This window comes from Pleurodeles waltl, chromosome 4_2 (genome assembly GCF_031143425.1).
Source record: "Pleurodeles waltl isolate 20211129_DDA chromosome 4_2, aPleWal1.hap1.20221129, whole genome shotgun sequence".
Classification (NCBI taxonomy): Eukaryota; Metazoa; Chordata; class Amphibia; order Caudata; family Salamandridae; genus Pleurodeles; species Pleurodeles waltl.
In genome coordinates, this window is record NC_090443.1 from 400,238,526 (window position 1) to 400,264,532 (window position 26,007).

The 26,007-nt window shown below is 47.0% G+C and overlaps 1 protein-coding gene across 1 annotated transcript in view; it reads right to left on the reverse strand.

The window, feature by feature from the left end:
* PAPPA2 (pappalysin 2) overlaps positions 1–26,007 on the reverse strand; it is a 796,947-nt gene that overhangs the window by 353,807 nt on the left and 417,133 nt on the right. Inside the window, exons 4-6 of the mRNA XM_069231564.1 lie at positions 13,965–14,258; positions 11,922–12,114; positions 1,153–1,274 (exon numbers count right to left, since the gene is read on the reverse strand). Coding sequence (XP_069087665.1) covers positions 1,153–1,274; positions 11,922–12,114; positions 13,965–14,258 — 609 coding nt within the window. The remainder of the gene's footprint in view (positions 1–1,152; positions 1,275–11,921; positions 12,115–13,964; positions 14,259–26,007) is intronic.

Genomic DNA, 26,007 nt, shown 5'->3' on the forward strand with positions numbered 1-26,007 from the left:
TGTCGCCCGGTAAGATTTTTTTTGCAATGTTGGGAGCGTTCGTGTATGTATGTATCTATGCTTATGTATTTGTGCGTGCGTGCATGCTGTGAATGGGTGTGTGCATGTGTATGTGCTGGGTCTATGTGCGTGCATGTGAGAAAGAGTGTGTGCGTGTGCACCACCGTTCCACCTCTGATACACATTATGGGCCGCCACCACACTTAAGGTGGGAAAAGGGTAATCCAAGTGATGTCACTCAAAGCCAAAGATTGCATAACATCTCATTTAATTCAGTTGATATTTTATTGAATCGTCGTGCATATAATGGGGTGTAGAAAGAGATGCTTTTATCGGGAAACACCTTTTTATCAATAATAACTTCAACAGAAAGTTAAGACGTTTGGGTCCTGGAGAGAAGGTTCTAGAAGAGAGTGTCATTATTATGACAGTAACTGCCCCCAAAGGGAAGAAAACGCTGAGCAGAGATATTTTTATTTCAGGTACAATTATAATACTTATGCCTCCTTTCGACCTTGTTATATCTGTCCTCAGCGTGTCTCCCACAACCGAGGCATTTTTTAATTCAAATTATCGAATAAACGTGGCCTAAATTGAAAGATAAATGGGTGCTGAGAACTAGAAGTGGGCGAACCAAGAAATAGACACGGCCGAGCTCCGAAAATTGTTGGCATGTAAATCATGCAACAAAAGTAGTGTAAAAATATGAGAAAGTCACTTCAAAATTCAAATAATTACAGCAGAAGCTTTCTCCTTCGTAAATCAGATGATATAACTACACTGGCAGGTATATATTAAAAGTTCCTAAACATATACGTCGATATGTTTACCTGCTGCCTCACAACAATGTCTTGGTGCACTAAAAGCCACGTTATTTGTCGTTTGCACCCTGTAAGTGGCCTAGGTGCTTATTATTATGCGGTAACACTATAGTGTATATGCTGAGGAGAAACTTGCATAGAAAGAAGCATAGTGGGGTTGGGGATAAATGTTATTGTAGTTGGGGACAGATGGTATTGTGTTGTACATGGAAACCCTGAACGCCTGTCCTTAATCCTGCTCTCCTGGACCTACGCTGGACACCTCTTGAAAAAGACGAGAAGGAAAATGTATTATTAATTTCATGGCGTGGGGTTGTGCTTTCGGCCTTACCCACAGCCTCCGCCGGCGTCCGGTATCCGGAAGAGTCACAGGCACGCGGCGAGGTAGCCTCGTGGGCATACTGACGCAGCGTTCCGTCCTCTGCGCAGTTCCCACAAGAAGCCCCTGGGTTCCTGTGGTAGGAAAAGAAAAAGGTGTGAGGCGGAACAGTAAAATCCAACAGCTTCCTTTGTCACGATACAGTCCCAGCAAATGTGTCATTTAATAGGTAGGACTATACCCGCCTGCCCCTGGTGGTCTGGAGTTCTGTGCCCCCACCACACACTGTTACATCCAGAACGAAGGAACATGAACTCATTCACCTGGATGTCTGTGCATTCCTACCTGTGTTACCATGGAATGGAAAGGCGCAAGTCCCTACTCCGCAGTGCTCCAAAAGCCCTATGCTCCCCTCCCTCAACACAGACATTTACTACCAGGGCTAGACTCGCATACAACTCCATTACTGAGACAGATTAGCTTGGATGTTACATTTAGCATGAGGGTCACCAATGGCATAATGCTGCTACTGGTACACAAGTGGGAATTCTTGCCATATGGGGCACCCATGGTATAATGCTAGTGCTGGAATACTGAAGGTAATTCTTGACATTAGGAAGGACAACAATGGCCTGTGTGGGGAAGGTGGGTGGCAACCATGAGAAAATGTTGGTGGCATGCTAGGAGTATTTTTTCTTTTGATCACCCATACATATGGATAGTGTCAAAGGCAAAAAAGTTCTTACACTGACATACTGTATATAATCCTTTAATCAAGGGGGTACCCCTGGCATATAGGGGCACCAATGTAAAAAAATGCTGTCCCAGGATCAATGGATGTAATTATTTACAGAAGGGAGATACCCGCTGCACATTTTGAAAACAAATTGCTTCAACTCCTTCACTGAAGTGACACACCAAAAAGGTACTGGAATATTTAGTTAGTGCCCCTTCAGAGTATATAGCTTATGAGAACATTTTTGCGAAAATGTGGCTTTAACATTCCGTATTTGACCCCACTTTTTCAATATGTTTCAGGAGGGAAGCCCCTCGCGTCCTCCTAGATAAAGTCAGGCTTGCTTGTCGAAATTAGGCACAAGCGTTACGCCTACCACTTTCAAGGATCACCAAAAGCCAATGCAAAGACTGCTTCCTGTTCTTCAAGAGAAAGTTCTGATATGTCTCAACAAGAAAAAAATCTCAAATAATTGTAAAATTATTAATAACGGGCAGCAAATAGTCCCCCTCAATGCCACTAGATGACAAAAAAAGGAATAATATATCCATACATACACTGCTTTATTTGTAAAAGAAAACAATTGTGTTGTACCACATTGTTTTTCTTAGGACCAATCTCTGGCACTCGTAAATGCTGGTGCTGCTGAATACCAAAGTTGCCTATACTTGATCTCACCCCCATGCCTTTTTCTTCCACCACCTCCACTTCCTGTCTTTCTTGTCTACTCTTTTAAATTCTTTTTCATCCCCACTTTCTAGTTCTGTCACAGTTTTTTTAAATCTTTCTCTTCCTCCTTCTTTATTCCTTTTCCACCTTTCCCAGTCTTACTCTGGGCTAAAATCTGATGATGAAAATAAGTCCTAGTCCCCAAAATGCTTGCTCACCCTAATGGAGTCAAAAGCCAAGACCTTGCTTCTGACTAACACTGCCTGAAGTCACTCACCAATTTACAGTTCCCAGTTCACAAACCGCTCCTACACGGATGGACTCCTGCCAAATTCCAGAATCAGCCTAGAACTCAAGAATAGAAGCAAACTATACAAAACACCATGCACGTTTTGCACTTCCTGCTGTTTTTTGCAAATCATTCCTTTTAGCAATACCTTGATCCTCTCTTTAAAAAACTGAAATATTGACAAGAAAACCTGCCATTATGTATTTACAAATGTTAAAGAAGGTAGATACTTGTTTTGCCCTGCTAGCTTTCTTACTAAAGCCCTTCATATAAGAAATTCACAAAATACTCTCTTTAGATGTCATTATACTCCGCTAAGGTTTGTTTTCTTTATTCTTAAGTTGTATTTATCTATATGGGTATAAGAAAAAAATGAACAAAGGTCATTTTTAAGGAGCTGTAGACTCCCTAACACTCTGGTCTCTGAAAAGTGAATACCCTGGTGAAAGCCTCCAAAGTCCTGCCCGGGTAGTCAATCTACTGTCCTCCTCCTCCTCCTCGTCCTCTTGAATGCACCAAAGTCAGATTGCCAAGATTGGTATCTTCCAGTCTGCCCACTTTTCTCGCTTTACTCTTCCTGCCTAGCAGAGAGCGTTGACACTACCAGCCGGCAGATTTGAGGGTGGGTGGGACCACCTATACCTTCCTTGTGTCATGACCTTTATCCAGCTTCAAGCCGCCCATCTGTACTCTGTGGAATCCCTGCTCCACACATAGAGAGGCCCCCAGAATCTCCCTGCAGGTTCTTAACGATTCATCGCCAAAGTTTTGTGATTGAAATTAGTTTTTTACATATATGAGTCTGGATTCACATGTGCAGGAAGTACAAGGTTCTTTATTTCATGTTTGTCCCCATTTACACCCCAGCCAATAGCTGCTTTAAGGGCTCCGTCACCCCCCAAATGTAAAAGGCTCTTTCTACACCACATAGATACTCGTATTCCATGTCATCATATTCTCATGATAGCCACACTGCCACACCGAACATTCCACAGCCTGCTGACAGAGCCTTTACACCCCCCACACACACACTTCCTACTACATCTTCCATACCCAGCACTGTTTCAGACTGCCAATGATGCCCTGGAGCTCTGTACCCTCTCATTTGATACGCAGAACTGGACCATCCTGTCCTAAATGAAAGGCGGATCTCTGCCCCAATCTTCATCATAGGAATGGATATTGAGAGAGCCAGCGATGTTGGTGTGTTATGATGGCACCAGCATTCATAAACAACATTTTTAACATTTGTATGGCATCACAGCCATTTTGGAGTCCATCTAACCTTTGTACATTGTTCAGCTATATGTCATTGACTGGAGTCATGGTGATCTGATGTCACAGTGTGGCCAATGAAGATAAGTATGTCCAATCTATTCGTTAGTAATCCTTACCATTGATTAACGGGAGGAACATGATGTGCTCGATCCAGCGTTGGGTTTTTGTATTGTACTCTGCATATGGCTGAGTGTGCCACAGCACTTTGCTCTTTGTTTCATTTAACTCAGGTGCAGATTATTCTACTGAATACTGAGCCACAAATCAAATCAAATCAAATCATTAACATTTATAAAGCGCGCTACTCACCCGTGCGGGTCTCAAGGCGCTAGGGGAAAAAAGGGGGGGTTAACGCTGCTCGAACAGCCAGGTCTTTAGGAGTCTCCGGAAAGCGGAGTGGTCCTGAGGCTGGTGGGGAGGGAGTTCCAGGTCTTGGCCGTCAGGAAGGAGAAAGATCTCCCACCCGCCGTGGAGCGGCGGATGCGAGGGACAGGAGCAAGTGCGAGGCCAGAGGAGCGCAGGTGGCGGGAGGGGACGTAGAAGCTGAGGCGTCTGTTGAGGTATTCCGGTCCCTTGTCGTGGAGGGCTTTGTGTGCGTGGGTGAGAAGTCGGAAGGTGATCCTTTTGCTGACTGGGAGCCAATGCAGGTGTCTCAGGTGTGCGGAGATGTGGCTGCTGCGGGGTACGTCTAGGATGAGGCGGGCCGAGGCGTTTTGAATGCGTTGCAGGCAATTTTGGAGTTTGGCTGTGGTCCCGGCGTAGAGGGTGTTGCCGTAGTCCAGGCGGCTCGTGACGTGGGCGTGGGTCACGGTTTTTCTGGTGTCGGCGGGGATCCAGCGGAAGATCTTACGGAGCATGCGGAGGGTGAGGAAGCAGGCGGAGGACACGGCGTTGACTTGCTTAGTCATGGTGAGAAGAGGGTCCAAGATGAAGCCGAGGTTGCGGGCGTGGTCTGTGGGGGTCGGTGCGGTGCCGAGGGCCGTGGGCCACCAGGAGTCGTCCCAGGCGGACGGGGTGTTGCCGAGGATGAGGACTTCCGTTTTTTCAGAGTTCAGCTTTAGGCGGCTGAGCCTCATCCAATCTGCGACGTCCTTCATACCCTCTTGTAGGTTGGTCTTGGCGCTGGCGGGGTCCTTGGTGAGGGAGAGTATAAGTTGGGTGTCGTCGGCGTAGAAGGTGATGATGATGTCGTGCTTGCGTATGATGTTGGCGAGGGGGCTCATGTAGACATTGAAGAGTGTCGGGCTGAGTGATGAGCCTTGAGGTACGCCGCAGATGATCTCAGTGGGTTCTGAGCGAAACGGAGGGAGGTAAACTCTTTGTGAACGGTTTGCGAGGAAGGAGGCGATCCAGTCCAGGGCCTGGCCTTGGATCCCGGTGGAGCGGAGGCGGGTGATTAGGGTGCGGTGACAGACGGTGTCAAAGGCAGCCGAGAGGTCGAGGAGAATGAGGGCGACTGTTTCACCGTTGTCCATCAGGGTTCTGATGTTGTCTGTGACTGAGATGAGGGCGGTTTCAGTGCTGTGGTTGGTTCGGAATCCGGTTTGTGAGGGGTCGAGCAGGTTGTTGTCTTCCAGGAAGGTGGTCAGCTGTTTGTTGACAGTCTTCTCTATTACTTTGGCTGGGAAAGGCAGAAGAGAGATGGGGCGGAAGTTTTTCAGGTCGCTCGGGTCAGCCGTAGGTTTCTTTAGTAGGGCGTTGACTTCAGCGTGTTTCCAGCATTCGGGGAAGGTAGCAGAAGAAAAAGAAGAGTTGATGACGGTCTGGAGGTGCGGGGCGATGATGTCGTCGGCTTTGTTAAAGATGAAGTGCGGGCAAGGGTCCGAAGGGGCGCCGGAGTGGATAGAGTTCATGATGGATTTGGTTTCTTCCGTGTTGATGTGGGTCCAGTTGTTGAGGGTGATGGCCGGGGGTGCGGGTTCGGTGGTGTTTGGTTGGGTCTGGTGTCCGAAGCTGCCGTGGAGGTCGCTGATCTTGCGATGGAAGAAAGTGGCGAGGGATTCGCACAGATCCTGAGAGGGCGTGACGGCGTTGGCGTTGGAGAACTCCTTGACGATGCTGAAGAGTTCTCTGCTGTTGTGGCTGTTTTTGTCCAGTCTGTCGGTGAAGAAGTTCCTTTTGGCAGCGCGGATCAGGTGGTGGTGTTCGCGGGTAGCGTTCTTGAGGGCGTTCATGTTGTCAGCGGTGTGGTCCTTGCGCCAGGCTTTCTCAAGGGCGCAACAAGTTTTCTTTGATTCTTTGAGGGTGTCAGAGAACCAGAGAGGTTTTTTGGTGTTGGTCTGTCGATGCGTGCGTTTGAGGGGAGCAAGGTTGTCTGCGCAGTTGGAGATCCAATTTGTGAGTTTGAGGGCTGCGTCGTTGGGGTCGGTGGTGAGGGTGGGTTGGTTGGCGGCTAGTGCGGAGAAGAGTTGCTCTTCAGGGATCTTGTTCCACTGTCGATGAGGGATGGGATGAGTGCGGAGGTGGCGGGTCTAGCGTCGGAATGTGAAGTGGACGCAGCTGTGGTCGGTCCAGTGTAGGGCGGAGGTGTGGCTGAAGAAGACGTGTTTGCTGGCGGAGAAGATAGGGTCGAGCGTGTGTCCGGCGATGTGGGTGGCGGTGTTCACCAGTTGTTTGAGGCCGAGGTTGGCGAGGTTGTCGAGCAGGGTGGTGGTGTTGGGGTCGTTGTTTTGTTCCAGATGGAAGTTGAGGTCGCCTAGGAGGATGTAGTCCGGTGAGGCGAGGGCGTGCGGGGAGATGAAGTCGGCGATGGCGTCGCTGAAAGGGGCGCGTGGTCCGGGAGGACGGTAGACGAGGGATCCTCTGAGGGTGGTCCTCGGGTCGGTGCGAATCTGAAAATGCAGGTGTCCAGCGGCGAGAGGGGTGTCTTCGGTGGAGGTGGTGACGCTGATGGAGTCTTTGAAGACGATGGCGATACCTCCTCCTGCTTGGTTGGTGCGGTCTTTCCTGGAGATCTTGTAGCCTTCGGGGATGGCGGTGGCGATGTCTGGCGCAGAGGAGGCGTTCATCCAGGTCTCCGTGATGAAGGCGACGTCCGGTGCTGTGGAATCCAGGAGGTCCCAGAGTTCGACGGCGTGTTTGCGGACAGAGCGAGCGTTGACTAGGATGCACTTGAGGTGGTTGATGGCGCGTGGGCTTGTGGTCGTGGTAGTAGCGTGGTGGAAGATGCGTTTGCAGGAGTTGCAGGCGAAGGGTTCATGGGTGCGTTTGGGGTGAGCTTGGAAGCAGGTGTTGGAGCGTCCTGGGTTGAGGGCGTGGAGGGTGGTGGGGTCGTAGCGGGGGTTGGGAGAGCTTGGGACCAGGGGTCGTGGCGCTGGGCGCGGGCCAGGCGCGGACGGGCGCAGATGGGCTTGCCTCTGGCGCGCCAGCGGCACACCCGCTGCGCGGTCGCGCAGCGGCCGCCATATGAGGTAGGAGGGGGGGAGGGGGGGAGGGGTCAGCTGGGGGCGAATGGGAGCTGGGGGGCGGGGGCGTGCAGGAGGTCACGGCGGACAAGCGCGAGGGAGGGGGGGGACAGGTAGAGTGAGAAGAGCTGGGGGAGGGGGGTTTAAGGGTGGAGGGGGGTGAGTGTTAGGAGGTTTAGGAGATTAGGGAGAAAGATAGGAGTAGGGTTGTGAAGATAGAGGAGGGAGGGTTGTAGAGGTGGGTGAGGGTGAGAGGTAGAGTGAGAGGATAGGAAGATAGGTAATAGAGGGGGTGGCGGGAAGGGGGGGAAAGATAGAGAAGTAGATAGAGAAAATAGATAGATAGAGAAATCGATAGATAGGGAAATAGATAGAGAGATAGGAAGATAGGAGGAGGTGGAGAGTGAGGGAGATTAGATAGTGGGATAGAGAGATAGAGAGATAGGTAGATAGGAGGAGTGAGGGAGGTAGTTAGTGAACGGGTTAGATAGGGGAGATAGAGAGGGGGATGCGAGTGAGGGAGGGGGATGAGGTAGGAGCAGGAGGGCAGGCGCGGGGAGAAGAAGACGGAGGAGGCAGAAGAGCTGAAGGCAGAAGACCAGAGGACCGGAAGAACAGAAGAACAGAAGACCGGAAGAACAGGGAACAGAAGACCGGAAGAACACAGAAGAACACAGAAGAACACAGAAGAACACACAGAAAACGAAGAACAGAAGGCAGAAGACCACAGAAGAAGATGAGGAAAAAGAGAAGAAGAGAGAAGACGGGGAAAAGAAGAGTACAGCAGAAGATTACAGACGAGGAGCGAGGAGGAAGAGCAGAGAAGAAGAAAAGAAGAAAAGAAGCAGGAGCAGGAGAGAGGGTGAGTAGCGCGGGGCAGAGCGAGGGGCTGGGAGGTGGGGGGTACTTACTGTTAGGTGGGTCTCAGGAACTCAGGAACCTGGAGGAGCTGGAGGAGCTGCAGCGGCAGGGGGAGCGACCTACCCTTGGGTCAAGGGTCGCTACCACTGTCGCGCAGCGGGCGCCATATGAGGTAGAAGGGGGGGGGGGTCAGCTGGGGGCGAATGGGAGCTGGGGGCGTGCAGGAGGTCGCGGCGGGAAAGCGCGAGGGAGGGGGGGACAGGTAGAGTGAGAAGAGCTGGGGGAGGGGGGTTTAAGGGTGGAGGGGGGTGAGTGTTAGGAGGTTTAGGAGATTAGGGAGAAAGATAGGAGTAGGGTTGTGAAGATAGGGGAGGGGGGGTTGTAGAGGTGGGTGAGGGTGAGAGGTAGAGTGAGAGGATAGGAAGATAGGTAATAGAGGGGGTGGCGGGAAGGGGGGGAAGATAGAGAAGTAGATAGAGAAAATAGATAGAGAAATCGATAGATAGGGAAATAGATAGAGGGATAGGAAGATAGGAGGAGATGGAGAGTGAGGGAGATTAGATAGTGGGATAGAGAGATAGAGAGATAGGTAGATAGGAGGAGTGAGGGAGGTAGATAGTGAACGGGTTAGATAGGGGAGATAGCGAGGGGGATGCGAGTGAGGGAGGGGGATGAGGTAGGAGCAGGAGGGCAGGCGCGGGGAGAAGAAGACGGAGGAGGCAGAAGAGCCGAAGGCAGAAGACCAGAGGACCGGAAGAACAGAAGAACAGAAGAACAGAAGACCGGAAGAACAGGGAACAGAAGACCGGAAGAACACAGAAGAACACAGAAAAATACAGAAGAACACAGAAGAACACAGAAGAACACACAGAAAACGAAGAACAGAAGGCAGAAGACCACAGAAGAAGATTAGGAAGAAGAGAAGAAGAGAGAAGACAGGGAAAAGAAGAGTACAGCAGAAGATTACAGATGAGGAGCGAGGAGGAAGAGCAGAGAAGAAGAAAAGAAGCAGGAGCAGGAGAGAGGGTGAGTAGCGCGGGGCAGAGCGAGGGGCTGGGAGGTGGGGGGTACTTACTGTTAGGTGGGTCTCAGGAACTCAGGAACCTGGAGGAGCTGGAGGAGCTGCAGCAGCAGGGGGAGCGACCTACCCTTGGGTCAAGGGTCGCTACCACTGTCGCGCACCGGCCGCCATATGAGGTAGGAGGGGGGGGAGGGGTCCGCTGGGGGCGAATGGGAGCTGGGGGGCGGGGGCGTGCAGGAGGTCGCGGCGGGAAAGTGCGAGGGAGGGGGGGACAGGTAGAGTGAGAAGAGCTGGGGAGGGAGGTTTAAGGGTGGAGGGGGGTGAGTGTTAGGAGGTTTAGGAGATTAGGGAGAAAGATAGGAGTAGGGTTGTGAAGATAGGGGAGGGGGGGTTGTGGAGGTGGGTGAGGGTGAGAGGTAGAGTGAGAGGATAGGAAGATAGGTAATAGAGGGGGTGGCGGGAAGGGGGGGAAAGATAGAGAAGTAGATAGAGAAAATAGATAGATAGAGAAATCGATAGATAGGGAAATAGATAGAGAAATAGGAAGATAGGAGGAGGTGGAGAGTGAGGGAGATTAGATAGTGGGATAGAGAGATAGAGAGATAGGTAGATAGGAGGAGTGAGGGAGGTGGATAGTGAACAGGTTAGATAGGGGAGATAGAGAGGGGATGCGAGTGAGGGAGGGGGATGAGGTAGGAGCAGGAGGGCAGGCGCGGGGAGAAGAAGACGGAGGAGGCAGAAGAGCCGAAGGCTGAAGACCAGAGGACCGGAAGAACAGAAGAACAGAAGAACAGAAGACCAGGGAACAGAAGTCCGGAAGAACACAGAAGAACACAGAAGAACACAGAAGAACACACAGAAAACGAAGAACAGAAGGCAGAAGACCACAGAAGAAGATGAGGAAGAAGAGAAGAAGAGAGAAGACGGGAAAAAGAAGAGTACAGCAGAAGATTACAGACGAGGAGCGAGGAGGAAGAGCAGAGAAGAAGAAAAGAAGCAGGAGCAGGAGAGAGGGTGAGTAGCGCGGGGCAGAGCGAGGGGCTGGGAGGTGGGGGGTACTTACTGTTAGGTGGGTCTCAGGAACTCAGGAACCTGGAGGAGCTGGAGGAGCTGCAGCGGCAGGGGGAGCGACCTACCCTTGGGTCAAGGGTCGCTACCACTGTCGCGCAGCGGCCGCCATATGAGGTAGGAGGGGGGGAGGGGTCAGCTGGGGGCGAATGGGAGCTGGGGGGCGGGGCGTGCAGGAGGTTGCGGCGGGAAAGCGCGAGGGAGGGGGGGGACAGGTAGAGTGAGAAGAGCTGGGGGAGGGGGGTTTAAGGGTGGAGGGGGGTGAGTGTTAGGAGGTTTAGGAGATTAGGGAGAAAGATAGGAGTAGGGTTGTGAAGATAGGGGAGGGGGGTTGTAGAGGTGGGTGAGGGTGAGAGGTAGAGTGAGAGGATAGGAAGATAGGTAATAGAGGGGGTGGCGGGAAGGGGGGGAAAGATAGAGAAGTAGATAGAGAAAATAGATAGATAGAGAAATCGATAGATAGGGAAATAGATAGAGAGATAGGAAGATAGGAGGAGGTGGAGAGTGAGGGAGATTAGATAGTGGGATAGAGAGATAGAGAGATAGGTAGATAGGAGGAGTGAGGGAGGTAGATAGTGAACGGGTTAGATAGGGGAGATAGAGAGGGGGATGCGAGTGAGGGAGGGGGATGAGGTAGGAGCAGGAGGGCAGGCGCGGGGAGAAGAAGACGGAGGAGGCAGAAGAGCCGAAGGCAGAAGACCAGAGGACCGGAAGAACAGAAGAACAGAAGACCGGAAGAACAGGGAACAGAAGACCGGAAGAACACAGAAGAACACACAGAAAACGAAGAACAGAAGGCAGAAGACCACAGAAGAAGATGAGGAAGAAGAGAAGAAGAGAGAAGACGGGGAAAAGAAGAGTACAGCAGAAGATTACAGACGAGGAGCGAGGAGGAAGAGCAGAGAAGAAGAAAAGAAGCAGGAGCAGGAGAGAGGGTGAGTAGCGCGGGGCAGAGCGAGGGGCTGGGAGGTGGGGGGTACTTACTGTTAGGTGGGTCCAGGAACTCAGGAACCTGGAGGAGCTGCAGCGGCCGGGGGAGCGACCTACCCTTGGGTTAAGTCAAGCCACAGAACACTGTGGTACAAGAATATCAAGGACAGAATATCAAGGGACAAAATATCAAATGGTAAGTGCATAAAAAAGTACAGATTTACCATTACCACATACACATCTACGTACCTTGAAGATATATGTACAGTGTAGGTGTATGTATGTGGAGTTAGGTATATAAAATGTAGACTTACTTAGCTGTTGATTTTTTTATATATATTTTGCCCTCCGTATTGTGTCTCATCATGTCTGCCCAAGGGGACTGTTTTGTTGAATAGCATTGTTAGCCGGTTACATACTGTGAATGCCTCGCTGTGCTAGAAGATGGATCAGCAGACTGCTCCTTCGAATTGAGCAATATGAGCATCTATTAGACTCTGACGGCACTAGCCCCAAACCACCTACCTTTCATACAGAACACCGCTGATAGGAGGCAGCCAATGGATGGTGATAGAATCCCGACTCTGTCCAATCACCACTGGAGGCATAGGGATGGGGGCGGGCTTTCGGTTTGGGCTCCACTTCTCGTAAACCAAGTCCAAGTAGCAGTGCATCCGAGCAACTTGGTTTGGAGTAAAGCTGTCTGTGCAGCTGTCATCTGAGAGTGAGAGCAGAGAGGGCAGTAAGAAAGGATAGAGGGGATGGGAGAAAAAAGGGAGCAAGTGAGGATCAGGGAAGAAAAGATGTGGCAGGAGAGAGCACGAGAGGTGGCAGAGGGTGAACAAGCAAGGACAGAAAGAAGGAGAAAGGAGGAAGAGTGGACGCAGGCAGATTGGTGGGATAAGAGGGAGCAAGAGATGACAGTGAGAAAGTTGTTAAGGAGGAGCAAAAGGTGAAAGAGAGGTGTGTGAGCAAGGAAAGGCAGAAAGAGAGGGAGAGTTAAGGGAAGGAAGAGGAAACAAAGAGGCAGGTCAGTAAGGAGAGCAAGAGGAGGCAGGGGGACAAAAAGGGAATAGAGAGGAAAGCAGAGTGTGTGGGTTCAATAGGGAACAGAAAAAGGAGACGGTAAATGGGCAACAGGGGACAGAAACAGAAAGGAGCAAGGGGAAGAAGAGAGGAAAAGGAAAGAAGGAAGTAGACCAAAAAGGAACAGATGGAGGGGGAGCAAGAAGGTGCAGAGAGGAAGGGAGAAAAGGCGGGAGGCAAGAGGGTTAGGGAGAGGAGGAGGAGGAACGGGAGGGGGCAGAGAGGGAGGGGTAAGGAAGTGCACGAAGGGACAGAGAGAGAGATGGAGAGACTTGATTAGGGTACAAGGCAGGATGACTAGCCTTTTACACTATTCTTATATGGTCACACAAGACCCGATCAGTACTTACTGAGGTGGTAACCCATGGTGTCTGACAAGCCTGTCGAACAAACAGACCACCAATGACCATGCCCCAGAGGTCTGCTGTCTTCGTCCCGCAACTGCATCACACTGAGCTCTAATCACAGAGGCCACGGATGGAAGGGTTGCTCACAGTGGTCAATTTCTAAGAAAAGAACAGCTAGGGCCTTTGCCAGGAGACAACTGCAGCTTTCACCACCCATTGCTCCCACTAGCACTGCTAGTGACAGTACTATCACTACTAGCCATTACACTTATACAAGTGTGACAATTCAGATATTAAATATACATTAGCATGACATGTCTCCCAACTATTCTTTTAGCTTTCGGTGGCAGGTATTAGGGATTTTAATGTATATTTAATTTTTAAACACCTGTTGTGCTGCTAAAAAAAAAAACAGACAAACAGTGCCACCATGTGGCAGACTGTCGTAAGAGCCCGTGTTCACAACAAAGTGCCGATGTCAAGAATCAGAAACCACTGGTTCAAATTATGCACTGGTTGCTGGCCCGCTTCCAACATTGTAAAGATACAGTTAAGGCATTCGAGGTCAAAGGGTGAGGCTAAACCCCCATCTTGTCCCTAAAGACAACCCCTTCAATGACATGTCAGTTATTGACTCATATTACAGAATAACACTAATTAACACAACATCAAAGACAAACAGAAATAATAGAACATTCTGTTCGGTACTGGCAATGTTGCCATGGGGTTTAGAATTTAAACTTACTTTAATGAAGGTAAGATTATTAAACAATATAGCTTATAAATGTAACCATTAGTAAACTTGTATTTTTTTTTATTTGCTTCGTAGGGTAGAATAAATCCCACCTGTGGACGCTTGTCCTGATTAACTGCTTTCTCAGGAAATCAGAGGATTGTTCATTAGAACACAACTCTAAATCATGTCCATAATGTTTATTTGCTTACTTTTGCACACCTCTACGTGGGTTGTGATATTGAAAACTGTTAAATATTACTGGACCAGTGCACTGGTCTACAATTTGACCATTGGATCCCCACATATATATTCTGTTTTCATGTGGTCTGAGAATCTCAACTGTAATTGGAATATTACCGATGAAAATTGGGGTGCACACTCTTCATGTCTTCGGCTCACCTGTGTAGCTCATGTAGTTGTTGTAGGGTGTCCCTGAGAAGAGGGTATGTTCACAGGTATCATTGGCATGGTCTGGATCCTGACAGAGCTCGCTCTTTGGAGCGGGGGCGGTGTCAGCACAGAGGTCCCCGGTCTCCATGGAGGGCACAGTCTCACGGCAAGGGTCATCACAGGACTCCCGTTCACTCACCCCTTTGAAGACGTGGTATAGGCCAAGGACATGGCCTACCTCGTGGATCATAGTGTTAGTGTGGCCAAGCATGCCATAGTATGCTGGGTTCAGGACCACGCCACCTACAAACAAAAGTGGAAACAAACAGGTAATACATGGCATAAATTAACATTACAATGAAGAGCAGAGAACAGTTAACATTAGGGATGTGTGGAATTCGTGGAATTTTCTTTTGCTTAATTACCGCAAAATTACGCGCAATTACGCATAATTATGGGGAATGCACATTCATCATTTTGCCCTGTATTTTAGTGCAAAATACACTGCTAAGTCGATTTTTGGAGCAAGGATGCATTTAATCAAAGGAACCACAAAGAACAACCATTTGCGTTCTGTTGTTCCTGTGCATTCGTTGTAATGTCATCCGCTGTTCATTGTTACTGCAAATGGCACATCATTACGCAAAGTGGCATAATGGAGTAATTTCAGGAATTTTGTGTGACAGGCACAACACACAATTTCCAAAAATATGCAAATTAATTTAAATATTGCTCAGGCCCAGTTAGAAGGCATTAGGAAACAAACAGTTACAATGTGAACTAAGTAGAAACAGTCCATGAACAGTGAAATAGAAGAACTGGATTACCAACAATCTTCATTACAAATTTGGGTCATCCTTCCTCACCCCATTCAACATGTCCCTCAATTAGTGAGGATCGGGACAAGGAGGTAGAACCATGGTGTAATGTCCAATTAATTTGCTATAAACTTCAAATACCACTGGAATCATCTTCTTTATTCTATTCCTTACTATAACGGTCCCGGAAAGGGACTGGAGAACAACAGAAACAGCAGTAAAGGAAAAACTGCAACATCACCTAAAACACTACCACTGGTCAGAATTTAATTGAATTTATGACAGGTATTTAATGAAGTGCACGCTCTGTCAAGTGATAGTCAATGGTGCAATACTCAACATAAAAAATTCATAATTTCCGCACAGAAAATTAGCAAACATCAAAAGGTCATCAAAAACAACAATTGATCAAATCAGAATAAGCAGTGAGTAAATTCCACACAAACAAAAACAAGTGAGGATGAAAGGAGTTCCATAGTGGACCACAATTAATGATGTTACTTAGAAAAAGAATACGTCCTGTTGGAAGTTACTAAAATAAAATTTGACACACATTTAATGATGGGCTGCCTGCGATCAGGGTAATGGCTGGCACACCAGCTGTCTTATCAAAGACATTTTGAGACATTGGTAAAGTAGGCATTTGCCCAGTGTCCCCATCTTCTGAGACCGTAATGGAAAGTGATTTTTCTCTGTATATCATCTCCATTTCATTATTTCAACCACTGTCTAATTGGCTACTTGCTTCCACCTCAGACTCTATCTACCCAGAGTCATGTTAGTTTTTTGGGCTCCCAGCAATGATATAGTATGGTTGTTTTTATCCTGCTCCATTTATTATAATTTAACATATAACTTAATATTCTTTGGTATCTTGCAGACTTTAATAACTATTAAATAGATAATAAAATTCAAAGTTTCTTCTGAACGCTCCTCCCCTTAAATGTGCCTTAATCAAGGCCCTAAAAATACTTAAGATGACATTGAGTCCTCTTGCACCATTTCACACTACAGACTGCTACATTCTTAATGCAGGTGTTTTCTTGATAACCAGATCCCAACATAAAAAAACATTACCTTTTTGATCTTAAATCAATACACTGGGGAAAGACCCAAGGCTTTGCAATACACTCTGTTGCTCTCCACGGTCCATATTTGAAAAATTGCTGAAATAGTTTCCCTTTACAGTATAATATTACCAATGAGAGTGGGCATACTGAGCTAGTGATCAAAAAGATGTGGAAGGGGCTTAGGGCAGCCTCCAGAGAACATGAGAAGTGGATGGATAGGGGGATGGATAAGTGGATGGATACTTGACAAGTTTTGAATGGATCTATTAGTGAGGTCTTGATACTTGATCATCCCAGAACTCCTCTGTTCTGTGATTGTAGCCTACTTCTTGGTGAGTTTCCGAAAGCTTTTTTATTTGGTGCATATCTGGGAGTAATACCTATGAACTCATTCACCATGCAACCTCAGATTCTGCAGATGGTCAAACTTACAATTACCAGTTGTTTTTAGCTAGAAATATTACTTCATCTAGGTTAATTTGCCTGAAGACATCCCTAGTTGGGGCAGTTGTCCCGTGAAAGGTAGAGTATTGTAATGCTATGAGCAGTAATTATCCGCTTAGAGCACACAGATTGCAGTGAGTGCAGCACAGCATGGCCAGGGCTATTTTAACATTCAAATGCTAACCTTATGTTTTCTTTCTTTGCAATGATATTATAATTACAAATATATAATTATATTATACAAAGCAAGAACATTCTTGTGTTGGTAGAGCCTACTATAGGGATAGGGTGCAAGTCAAACATTCAATCGGTTACAGACCAAAAGACAGAGCTGGCAGGGGGTGACTTTTATACATATCAACAATCACTATAAAACTGAACAACATTACTTGGTAGTTGGTGCTAGTGCAAGATATCTACTGTCAGCTGGACTGTAAGCTTCTAGACTTGAGCTTTGTATAAACTAGGGCCCCAGATAAACATGTTAGAAAGGCAACAAACATCTGGGTGCTAGAGACCCTTGAAAGGAGCTATGGAAGTGTGTAGACAGTTTTCTACGGTAGTGTAGGACAGCTGCAGATCTGCAGTCAGGCTTGAGCGAAATATTTGAGATCATACAGTCCTTTATGAGGAAGAGAACTGAGCGCCCAGGTGATTCCACGGAAATTAGGCAGTTAATTCTACCCATTTATCTTTTGAACTGCGGCGACGGTCCTCAACTATGGGAAGAGTCAAGTTGTGTTAAACGTCTTGGACTACACAGGAAGGGTACACAGTTCCAAGGTTACATTTAGAGGTTGCTTCCTGAACAAGTCAAAGTAAGACCAAGCATGAGCAGCACTATATTCCCAATCTTCGTGATATCACACAAGGGATTGTTTTAAAGACTCTTTATGAGCAAGGGTTGAGGCCTCTTTAGTCCGCAATGCTACATGTCTCCAGAAATGTAACGAGTGTCATCCAGGTCCATCTGGGAGAACAAGAAGGCACGCCTCAGTGAATACACAATAGGTTTCTAAGGAGAATGAACATACATATGTACACTAAACACTGGCAGATATGCAAGTAGCGCAGATCCAACAGGGTGCTGAATATCAAACAGTTTTTAACAGGACAAGTTAACTAACCAGGAGGCCGCCCAGGAAGGCATTTGAATATACCTCTCTGGACATCCTCAGTGGATGCACTACTTCAGAGGTCAGATTCCTTGATGTTGTTTTTTTCTATGCTTCTGGGTGGGCAAAGTTGAAACAGTGTCCACTCACCTTGTTTCTGTCCAGTAGGTGTGCTTAATGTGTGTCAGTGTTGGAGGTGGTGGGTACCAACACTTATTGATGAGAAGCAGGACTTACTTTTATCATTGTATTTTGACCTCCAAAGAAGGAGGAAGGGAAAGATATAAGACAGGGAAGAAAAATATGGGGAAATTGGGTAAGATGAGGAAAACTGAAAAAAGTAGAAATCCCTGATTTCTACCTCAGGTCTATTTTACTAATCTTTCTCTTCTTTCTTTCTTCCTTTTCTGCTTGTCTCTATCTTGATGTTGGTCAAATTACATTGTCGAAGAGTAAGTCCAGGTCACAAAAATAAGTTTGATACAGTGCTTTAAATGGGCCGGTACTGAGTACCGGCACTTTTTTATTTTGAGAGGGATAGTACCGGCACATCTCAAGAAAAACGCAATACTTTTAATTGGAGAGTACCGGCACTTCTCAGAAACAAGCAGGTACTCTGGCACAGAGTACCTGCACTTCATTTTTTCCATTTCAAGCACTGGTTTGGTATAAATAGGGGGTATAAAGAGGCAGAGATGTGTTTGATGTCCGGTTGAGCTGGTATTTTGCTGTTTAGTAAGGTATCATCTGTGAAATACTGGATGATCAGGATCATACGTCTGTCCAGCTCTGGGGTCCGAGGCAGAAGCACGGCCAAAAGAACCAATCCGACACCAACAGCACAAGAGAGATTTAGATGATGACTCTTGGGCGATCTCCGTTTATTAGCATTACCACAGCTTGCACCTTTAAAGCGAATACCCCCGATAACTCAATTGAAATATTAGGGGTCCAGGCCTTAGTTTGTTGTTGATCTTCGACTCCATTTTGTTTCAAGATTCAATGGTTTCCCGGGCAGAGAAGGAGTCACGGTCAGGGAGCGAGAGGATGCGGAATATAGATGGTTATCTCGGGCCCGGCGACCTTCCAAGGCTTGGCTTTGTCTCCGGGAGCCGAGTCAAAGTTCTGGATATCTGCCATCCTTCACATCCAATCTATCCATCCGCAGCTCCGAACTGTTGCTGAAATCAGCCCCAGGGCCTCGACGGCAGCAGCGATTCTGGCACTTGTTTTCATAACATCGCCTCAGAATGAAGCCTGCATCTCCCGGCGCTATCCTGAAAGGCAGGGTCAAGGAGCTGTGCTCGGAGGCAGGGGGAGACCGTGGCAGGACAAGTACGTAATACAGGTTCTTGCAGCCCCCGCGGTGTAGAGGGGGTGTCAAGTCCTTCAGGTGGAGACGAGTTAGCGAAGGACAATGAATATTCGCAAGTGAAGGCAAGCCCAGTGGCTTTTCTTCATATTCTGCAGGGAGAACCATCATTTTTGCGTTTCTCCAGTGCTTACTTTTAGCCGGTGGTTGCCGGTGCGGGGCACCAGCACTTATTTTTGAGGACCGGCTCTTATTTTTCTGGATTAGGCAGTAACTGAGAGCAAAATGCAATAATGGGTGAGATGGAGCAAAGATAGACGGAAAAAGCGTAACTAAGGGATAAAGCAGAAGGATTCAGAAGTGAGCTGAGGGGGCAGAGAGTGGCTGTAAATGGATTAAAGAGACCCTAGATGGATTTATTCTTACCCTGCCTCAGTATTCCGTTCTCGCACATTTAAATACAGCAGCCGCGTGTTTCGGAGAAGAGCTTTGGGCACCGTATTTTTATTTACAAATTAACCCCTGCTCCACTACGATATGACACTACACTAAGGGCAAGAGAGAGGACGGCATAGATTGGGGGTCAAGTGGCATGATCTCACTGGCGTAGGGAGAACAGCCAGCAACAGCGGCAGGCGTAATTTAGAGGCATAGAAAAACAGATGCACAGTTCCACAAGAAAACTTTTTAAAATTAATATATGATGAATCTACCCCTAGTCCAGGAGAGATCAGCAAAGGGCCCTGTGGGTATCCAAAATCAGGAACAGGAGACCGCACTCACCAATTGGTGACATACTTAATCATTGGGCTTTGCTCCTCTTCAGACCAGCACTGTAATTTCTGATGGGCTGATCGGGGCTCTTTACCGGAGATCTTTTGAAGAAAATTGCCGGTGGTGAATGGAATAATGTGGGATTGGTGAAGTGAGCTATTAAAATTGACTAGTAGGACCATATAATTAAATATTTATTGAAAATGTGGGCCTCTGTCAAGATTAAAAACAAATTAGATCGGGGACGTAAGAATGATGTCTGTCTTAACCTATTCAGAATGTGGTATCTGATGTCAGTGAGCCCTATAGTCTAGGGTTCAACTATGTATGTGGCAGAGTTGGACTTCCCTACACTGCCTGAATTGAAAAAAGGTCAACATGTTTCTCGCTTAAATCAGTCTATACAGATCTAGGTGCAATTCTTCAGGACCTCAAAACATTCATACCTAATCCTCACTGTTATAGTAAAATGTGTTGAATATGCGATACAGGAACCCTCCTCAAATTAAAGGTTGGGCCCTATAGGGGATAGCGGAGAGCATATGTGATCCAGCCAATATACTAATCAGCACGTTTGAATGTGGATCAAGGTGTCCGTTTAAACCTAACCCTGCTCCGCAAACCCGGAACTTAATTTAGAGGCAGTCAGAAAAACAGATTGTGAGGGGACACCACAGGGAAGGAAGAAGGGAGTGTTTGGGAATTGGCCATAATGTGGGGTAGAGAAAGGAGACTGGCGGACAGGCAATGTCTTGGAGGGTACTACAGGTGAGGGAAAAGAGTTTGTTGGGGGGGGTGGCGAAGCCATGAGGAGGTGAATAAGGAATGAGAGGCACCTTATGCTGGAAAGGTGAACCAGGCGGGCAGGAAAATGCTTGGAGGGCACTGGAGAAGAGGGAAAGGGTGAAAAGAGATCACAGTGGAGGGCCACAGAAGAGAAGGTTAAAGATGATGTTGGGGACACCTGAGGTGGAACGGGGGAGAGCTAAGTAGTCCTAGGTTGTCAAAATGGAAAAGAGCCTGTGAGTGGAGCGGGCAGGAGAGAAAGTGAGAGGATGAATATGGCATGGGCCTTAGCCAAACAGGCACCACCAGACATGAAGTACAAGAGTTGGTAAAGAGGAACAGCGATTGTGAGGGGACAGTCCAGGAAGAGAGTGACTGAGCATTAAAAGGGAGTACTTGATTTGATCTAGTGGCTTCAGGTGGGTCCCAGTGGCACTTCGTTTTCTCAAAAGACTGATACAGAGCAAGAAAAACAAAAAAAGATAAGGATGAAGAGAAAGATGTAAAAACCGTGGCAAAAGAAGAATGTAAAATAATCTGCGAGAGTGAGATAAAGGGGTAGGGAATGTCCGGTGGCGGATTAAAGAGGCATGAGGTGGAATCGGGACTATGCAGATTTGGTATTCAGCACCCAACTTTGATAGCACTGGCCCCAGGCTTCTGAGCTCCTTGGGGCGTAACACGTTTTCTTTTATAAATTACGAGCTGGTTAAAGATTGCACTGAGGGCACAATAAGGTGGGAGGCAGATATGGGTAGGGAGGGCAGGGCTTGATGGCACTGCAGGAGAGGGAAGAGTGAGAACATGAGATTCTGATGGAGGAGAGCATAGTGGGAAGGGAAAGAGGAGTGGAAGCCAGGTGCACAGGACCAGATCTGAGAGGGAAGAGAGGAAAAGAGCGCGGCCAGAGACTAGAGAAGAGAAATGTGGCAATGGTGTGAGTGGCACAATGAAGTGACACAGAGAGATTGTTAGCCGGACTTTGGAAGGGAGCTAGGAGAGGCAAATAGTGCTTCAGAGGAAGTGGAGCTAAAGGAGGCGAGGGTGCATGAAGTGGATGAAGTGAGGGGAGATGTGGGTGAGGTGAAGCAGATGAGCCAAGCATGGATGTGAGGGGACCATGAATGGGACAGAGAATGAAAAGTAGGGTGACATATGTGAGGTGGGACAGGGCAGATATGGAAGGGTGGGGGAGGTGAGAGGCACGGAAGAAAAAAAGGAGTAGCTGTACAAGGGAAATGGCAGGGGTGATAAGTGGGCACAGAAAGGGTGAGGAGAGAGGCCGATGCCAGGGCTGAGTCCTTCTGAAGAGGGAGGAGTCTATGGGGAAGAAACGTGGGCTGGGGAAGTGAGTGCATGTGGGAAAGAGCACGGTTGAGAGAAAGGAGTAGGGGAGTGAGTTACAAGCTCAGCGTCACTCCTTTCTCCGTAAGCATAACCACTTACACCCCATCACAATAAGAATGCCAGCTGCCTTTGCTTGCCAACACCAAGATTGATTATCTATCTATCTATATATATATATCTATCTATCTCAGAAAAAGGAGAGTCCGATAAGGAAAAAAGAGATTATGTAATAAGGGGGGAAAAAATGGAGAGGTGTTCGTAATAGATTGTTGGGAGGTAGGAAGAGTGAAGGGGAAGGAAGGGGGTTCTGTGGGTGCTGATGAACCCATGAGTGAAAATGAGGTGGGGTGAGCGGCGGCTGAAGAATAAAAGAGAGGAGACTACTAACCAGGAGTTTCTATAGAAAAGATGTATTAGAAACTAATTTCTGAAAACCCTATTTAGTGGACTTACAAATAAAAAAAAAACAATTTGGTGAAAAACAACTCTAGACCAGTAAAAATATTAATTTACCAAAAAAAGAAAAACAAATATCTCTCCAGCAAATCCTGGTTGGAGAACAAAGTTTTCAAATAATCAATATTTTAAGATAAAAGCGTGGTAAAACTGTGATTAGAAGGTGGTATGATGATACGGAAGAGGATGCCACAAAAAATGTAAAGATAGAGGTGCATGGGGGCAAATAAACTAGTTTTAAAAATGGGCAAAAAAGAAGGGGTTGGTATGTGTCCTTCACAGACAAAATGGTGAAAGGAAGGCGTAGAAGAAGGAAAGGAGAACAACTGTGGAAGGGCAAATAAGCAGCAGGGAAAAGGAAAAGGATTTGGGAGTAACCCTCGGAAAAGTAATTTAAAAAATAATGCAATTATAACATCCACAAACTACCAATAGAGATACATATTATCAACATTTGCAGCAGCTAACCCTTTAAAAAAGCACAAACATGTTATAATAAAAGACACATTAACTGCTTTCTAACAAATGGTAAATGCCATTCAACTTGACTGTTTTAATTAGGCTGTTAAGGTGAGATCGTTGCTCAGAACTGGTATTCTCTATAGATCTTTTTTCTATGAATTCTTACACAACCTAGTGAGAGCACTCCACCTCACCAATTCTGCTCATACCATCTTATAACCACTTCGCTGCCAGGCCTTTTCCCCCTCAAATGCCGAACCTTTTTTTGGCTATTTGGGGTAGTTCGCGCTTAGGCCCTCATAACTTTTTGTCCACATAAGCTACCCACCCCAAATCGGCAATTTGTTCCCCCAACATCCTAGGTATTCTAAAGGACCCAGAGTTTGCGGGTTCCCCTGGATGAGACCAAGAATTTAGCAAAATACAGCTAAAATTTCAGTTTTTTCAGAAAAAAGGGAAAAGGTGCTGCAGAAGAAAGCATGTGTTTTTCCCCCTGAAAATGGCATCAACAAAGAGCTTGTGGTGCTAAAATCACCATCTTCCGAGCTTTCAGGAACAGGCAGACTTGAATCAGAAAACCACATTTCTCAACACAATTTTGGCATTTTACTGGGACATACCCCATTTTCACTACTTTTTTGTAATTTCAGCCTCCTTCCAGTTAGTGACAGAAATGGGGTGGAAACCAATGGTGGATCCCGGATAGCTGAACCTTTCTGAAAAGTAGACAAAATTCTGAACTCAGCAAGGGGTCATTAGTGTGATCCTTTAATGATTTCCTACAGAAAGTAACAGCTGAAATAAAAAACAATATTGACATTGAGTTGAAAAAACCAGCCATTTCTGTGCACATTTTCTTCTGTAAATCTTTCCAGCTACGGCAGATTTTTGATAGCAATATACTGTTACATCTGCTGGACTCTTCTAGATCCGGGGGTATATAGGGCTTATAGGTTTATCAAGAACCCTAGGTATCTACAGCCAATAAATGAGTTGCACCTTACAATGGGTTTTCATTATATTCCTGGTATACAGCAATCCATTTGGTGAAATATAAAGAGTGAAAAATAGGTATCAAGGAAACCTTTGTATTACCACAAAAGGCACAAGATAAGGTGTTGAGAAGCAGTGGTTATTCGCACATCTCTGAATTCCAGGGTCCCCATACTAGCATGGGAATTACAGGGCATTTCTCAAATAGACTTCTTTTTTACACACTGTCCTACATTTGGAAGGAAAAAATGTAGAGAAAGACAAGGAGCAATAATACTTGTTCTTATATTCTGTGTTCCACTAAGTCTCCCGATAAAAATGGTACCTCCATTGTGTGGGTAGGCCGAGTGCCCGCGACAGGAAATGCAACATGGGCACATCACATTTTTACATTGAAATCTGACTTATTTTTTGGAAAGTGCCTAGCTGTGGATTTTGGCCTCTAGCTCAGCCGGCACATAGGAAAACCTACCAAACCTGTGCATTTTTTTAAACCTAGACACCTACGGGGACCCAGGATGGGGAAACTTGTGGTGCTCTCACCAGGTTCTGTTACCCAGAATCCTTTGCAAACCTCAAAATTTGACAAAAAAACACTTTTCCCTCACATTATGGTGATGGAAAGTTCTGGAATCTGAGAGGAGCCACAAATTTCCTTGCACTCAACAATCCCCCAAGTCTCCCGATAAAAATGGTACCTCAGTTGTGTGGGTAGGCCTAGTGGCCACGACAGGAAATGCCCCAAAACACAACATGGACACATCAAAATTATCTATTACAAAACTACCTGTTTTTGCAAGGGGGGCACCTGCGTTTTTGGTCCTGAAAACTAGACACCTGAGGGAGTCCAGGGAGATATGACTTGCTTGGATCTCCTGGTCTTTTCTTACCCAGAATCGTCAGCAAACCTCAAATTTAGCTAATAAATCACATTTTCCTTACATTTCTGTGTAGGATCACTGCCCTGTCACAAATTTCCTACCACTCAACGTTTCCCTCGGTCTCCTGATAAAAATGATACCTCACTTGTGTAGGTGGGTCAAGTGCCTGTGACAGGGAAGGGTAAAAGACATGTCGAAATTGAGAAAGAACTAAAACGGGTACAAAAGGGCAGTGTTAGAAATGGGGTCTTTGGTAGGCAGTCAGGTTACCCCCTGTCCAGGCAAGGACTCTCAGTCTTGTTAGGGTAAAGGTGAATCACCCTCAGTTAACCCCTGCTCAACCCCTTGGTAGCTTGGCACAAGCAGGCAGGCTTAACTTCAGAAGCAATGTGTAAAGTATTTGCACCAACATAGAGAGTAATACATTGAAAACACTACAAAATGTACACCACACCAGTTTAGAAAAATAGGTAATATTTTTCTAAATCAAACAAAAACAAAACAACAGAAATCCAACATACAGAAGTCAAGATATGAATTTTAAAAAGAATAAGAGTCTCAATCCTTAGAAAGCAGTGAGAACGCTGTTGTTACAGAAAGTACATGGTTTGCGCAAAAAATAAAGCCGCACAAGCATGCATTGGAAAAGTCTGCGATATGTCGATTCTTTACTCGCAAGTGAGGTCGTGCATCATTTCCTTCTCCGGTCGGGCCGGTTATGCGTCATTTTTCTCCCTTGCAAGAGAGTGATGTGTTGATTTCCGGACGGCACCTCAGATCCACGCAGAGTCGGGTGGACTTTGATGCCAAGGGACGCTGAGTGGAAAATCCTGCCACACGGTGTTAGAAAACTGCACTGTGTGGGGTTTGCGTCGTTATCGGCAGCCGCAAGCGGGTGTTGCGCATCATGTCTCCAGCCGCAATGTGTCAATCTCCCATGAAGGTGGAGCGTGAATTTTATCCGTGAGGCCGGTGGCACGTCGTTTATCAGCCGCATTGCAAATGGTGTGTCGTATATTTGACCGCACAGCGTTCTGTGCGTGGATTTTCAGCTCTTGTCTGACAACTTCAGCTTTCAAGGGTGCAGGGACTGGATAGGGCGCCACTTGGCAGAAGTCTCAACAGAAAGTCCAGATGTTAGCAGAGGAAGTCTTTGATGGCCCTGAGACTTCAAAACAGGAGGCAAGCTCAGTTCAAGCCCTTGGAGATTCTTCACAAGCAGGAATGCACAATAAAGTCCAGTCTTTGCCCCCTTCACAGGCAGAAGAAGCAACTGCAGGATAGCCCAACAAAGCACAGTCACAGGCAAGGGCAGCGCTCTTCAGCTCTTCTCCTTTGCAGAGGTTCCTCTGGAATCCAGAAGTGATATACTTTTCAGGGGTTTTGGGTCCTCTACTTATATCCCTTTTTGCCTTTGAAGTAGGCAAACTTCAAAGGAAAGTCTCTGTTGTTTACAGGATCCTGCCTTGCCCAGGCCAGGCCCCAGACACACACCAGGGGGTTAGAGACTGCATTGTGAGAGGGCAAGCACAGCCCATTCAGGTGTAAGTGATCAATCCTCCCTCCACTCTAGCACAGATGGCTCATCAGGAAT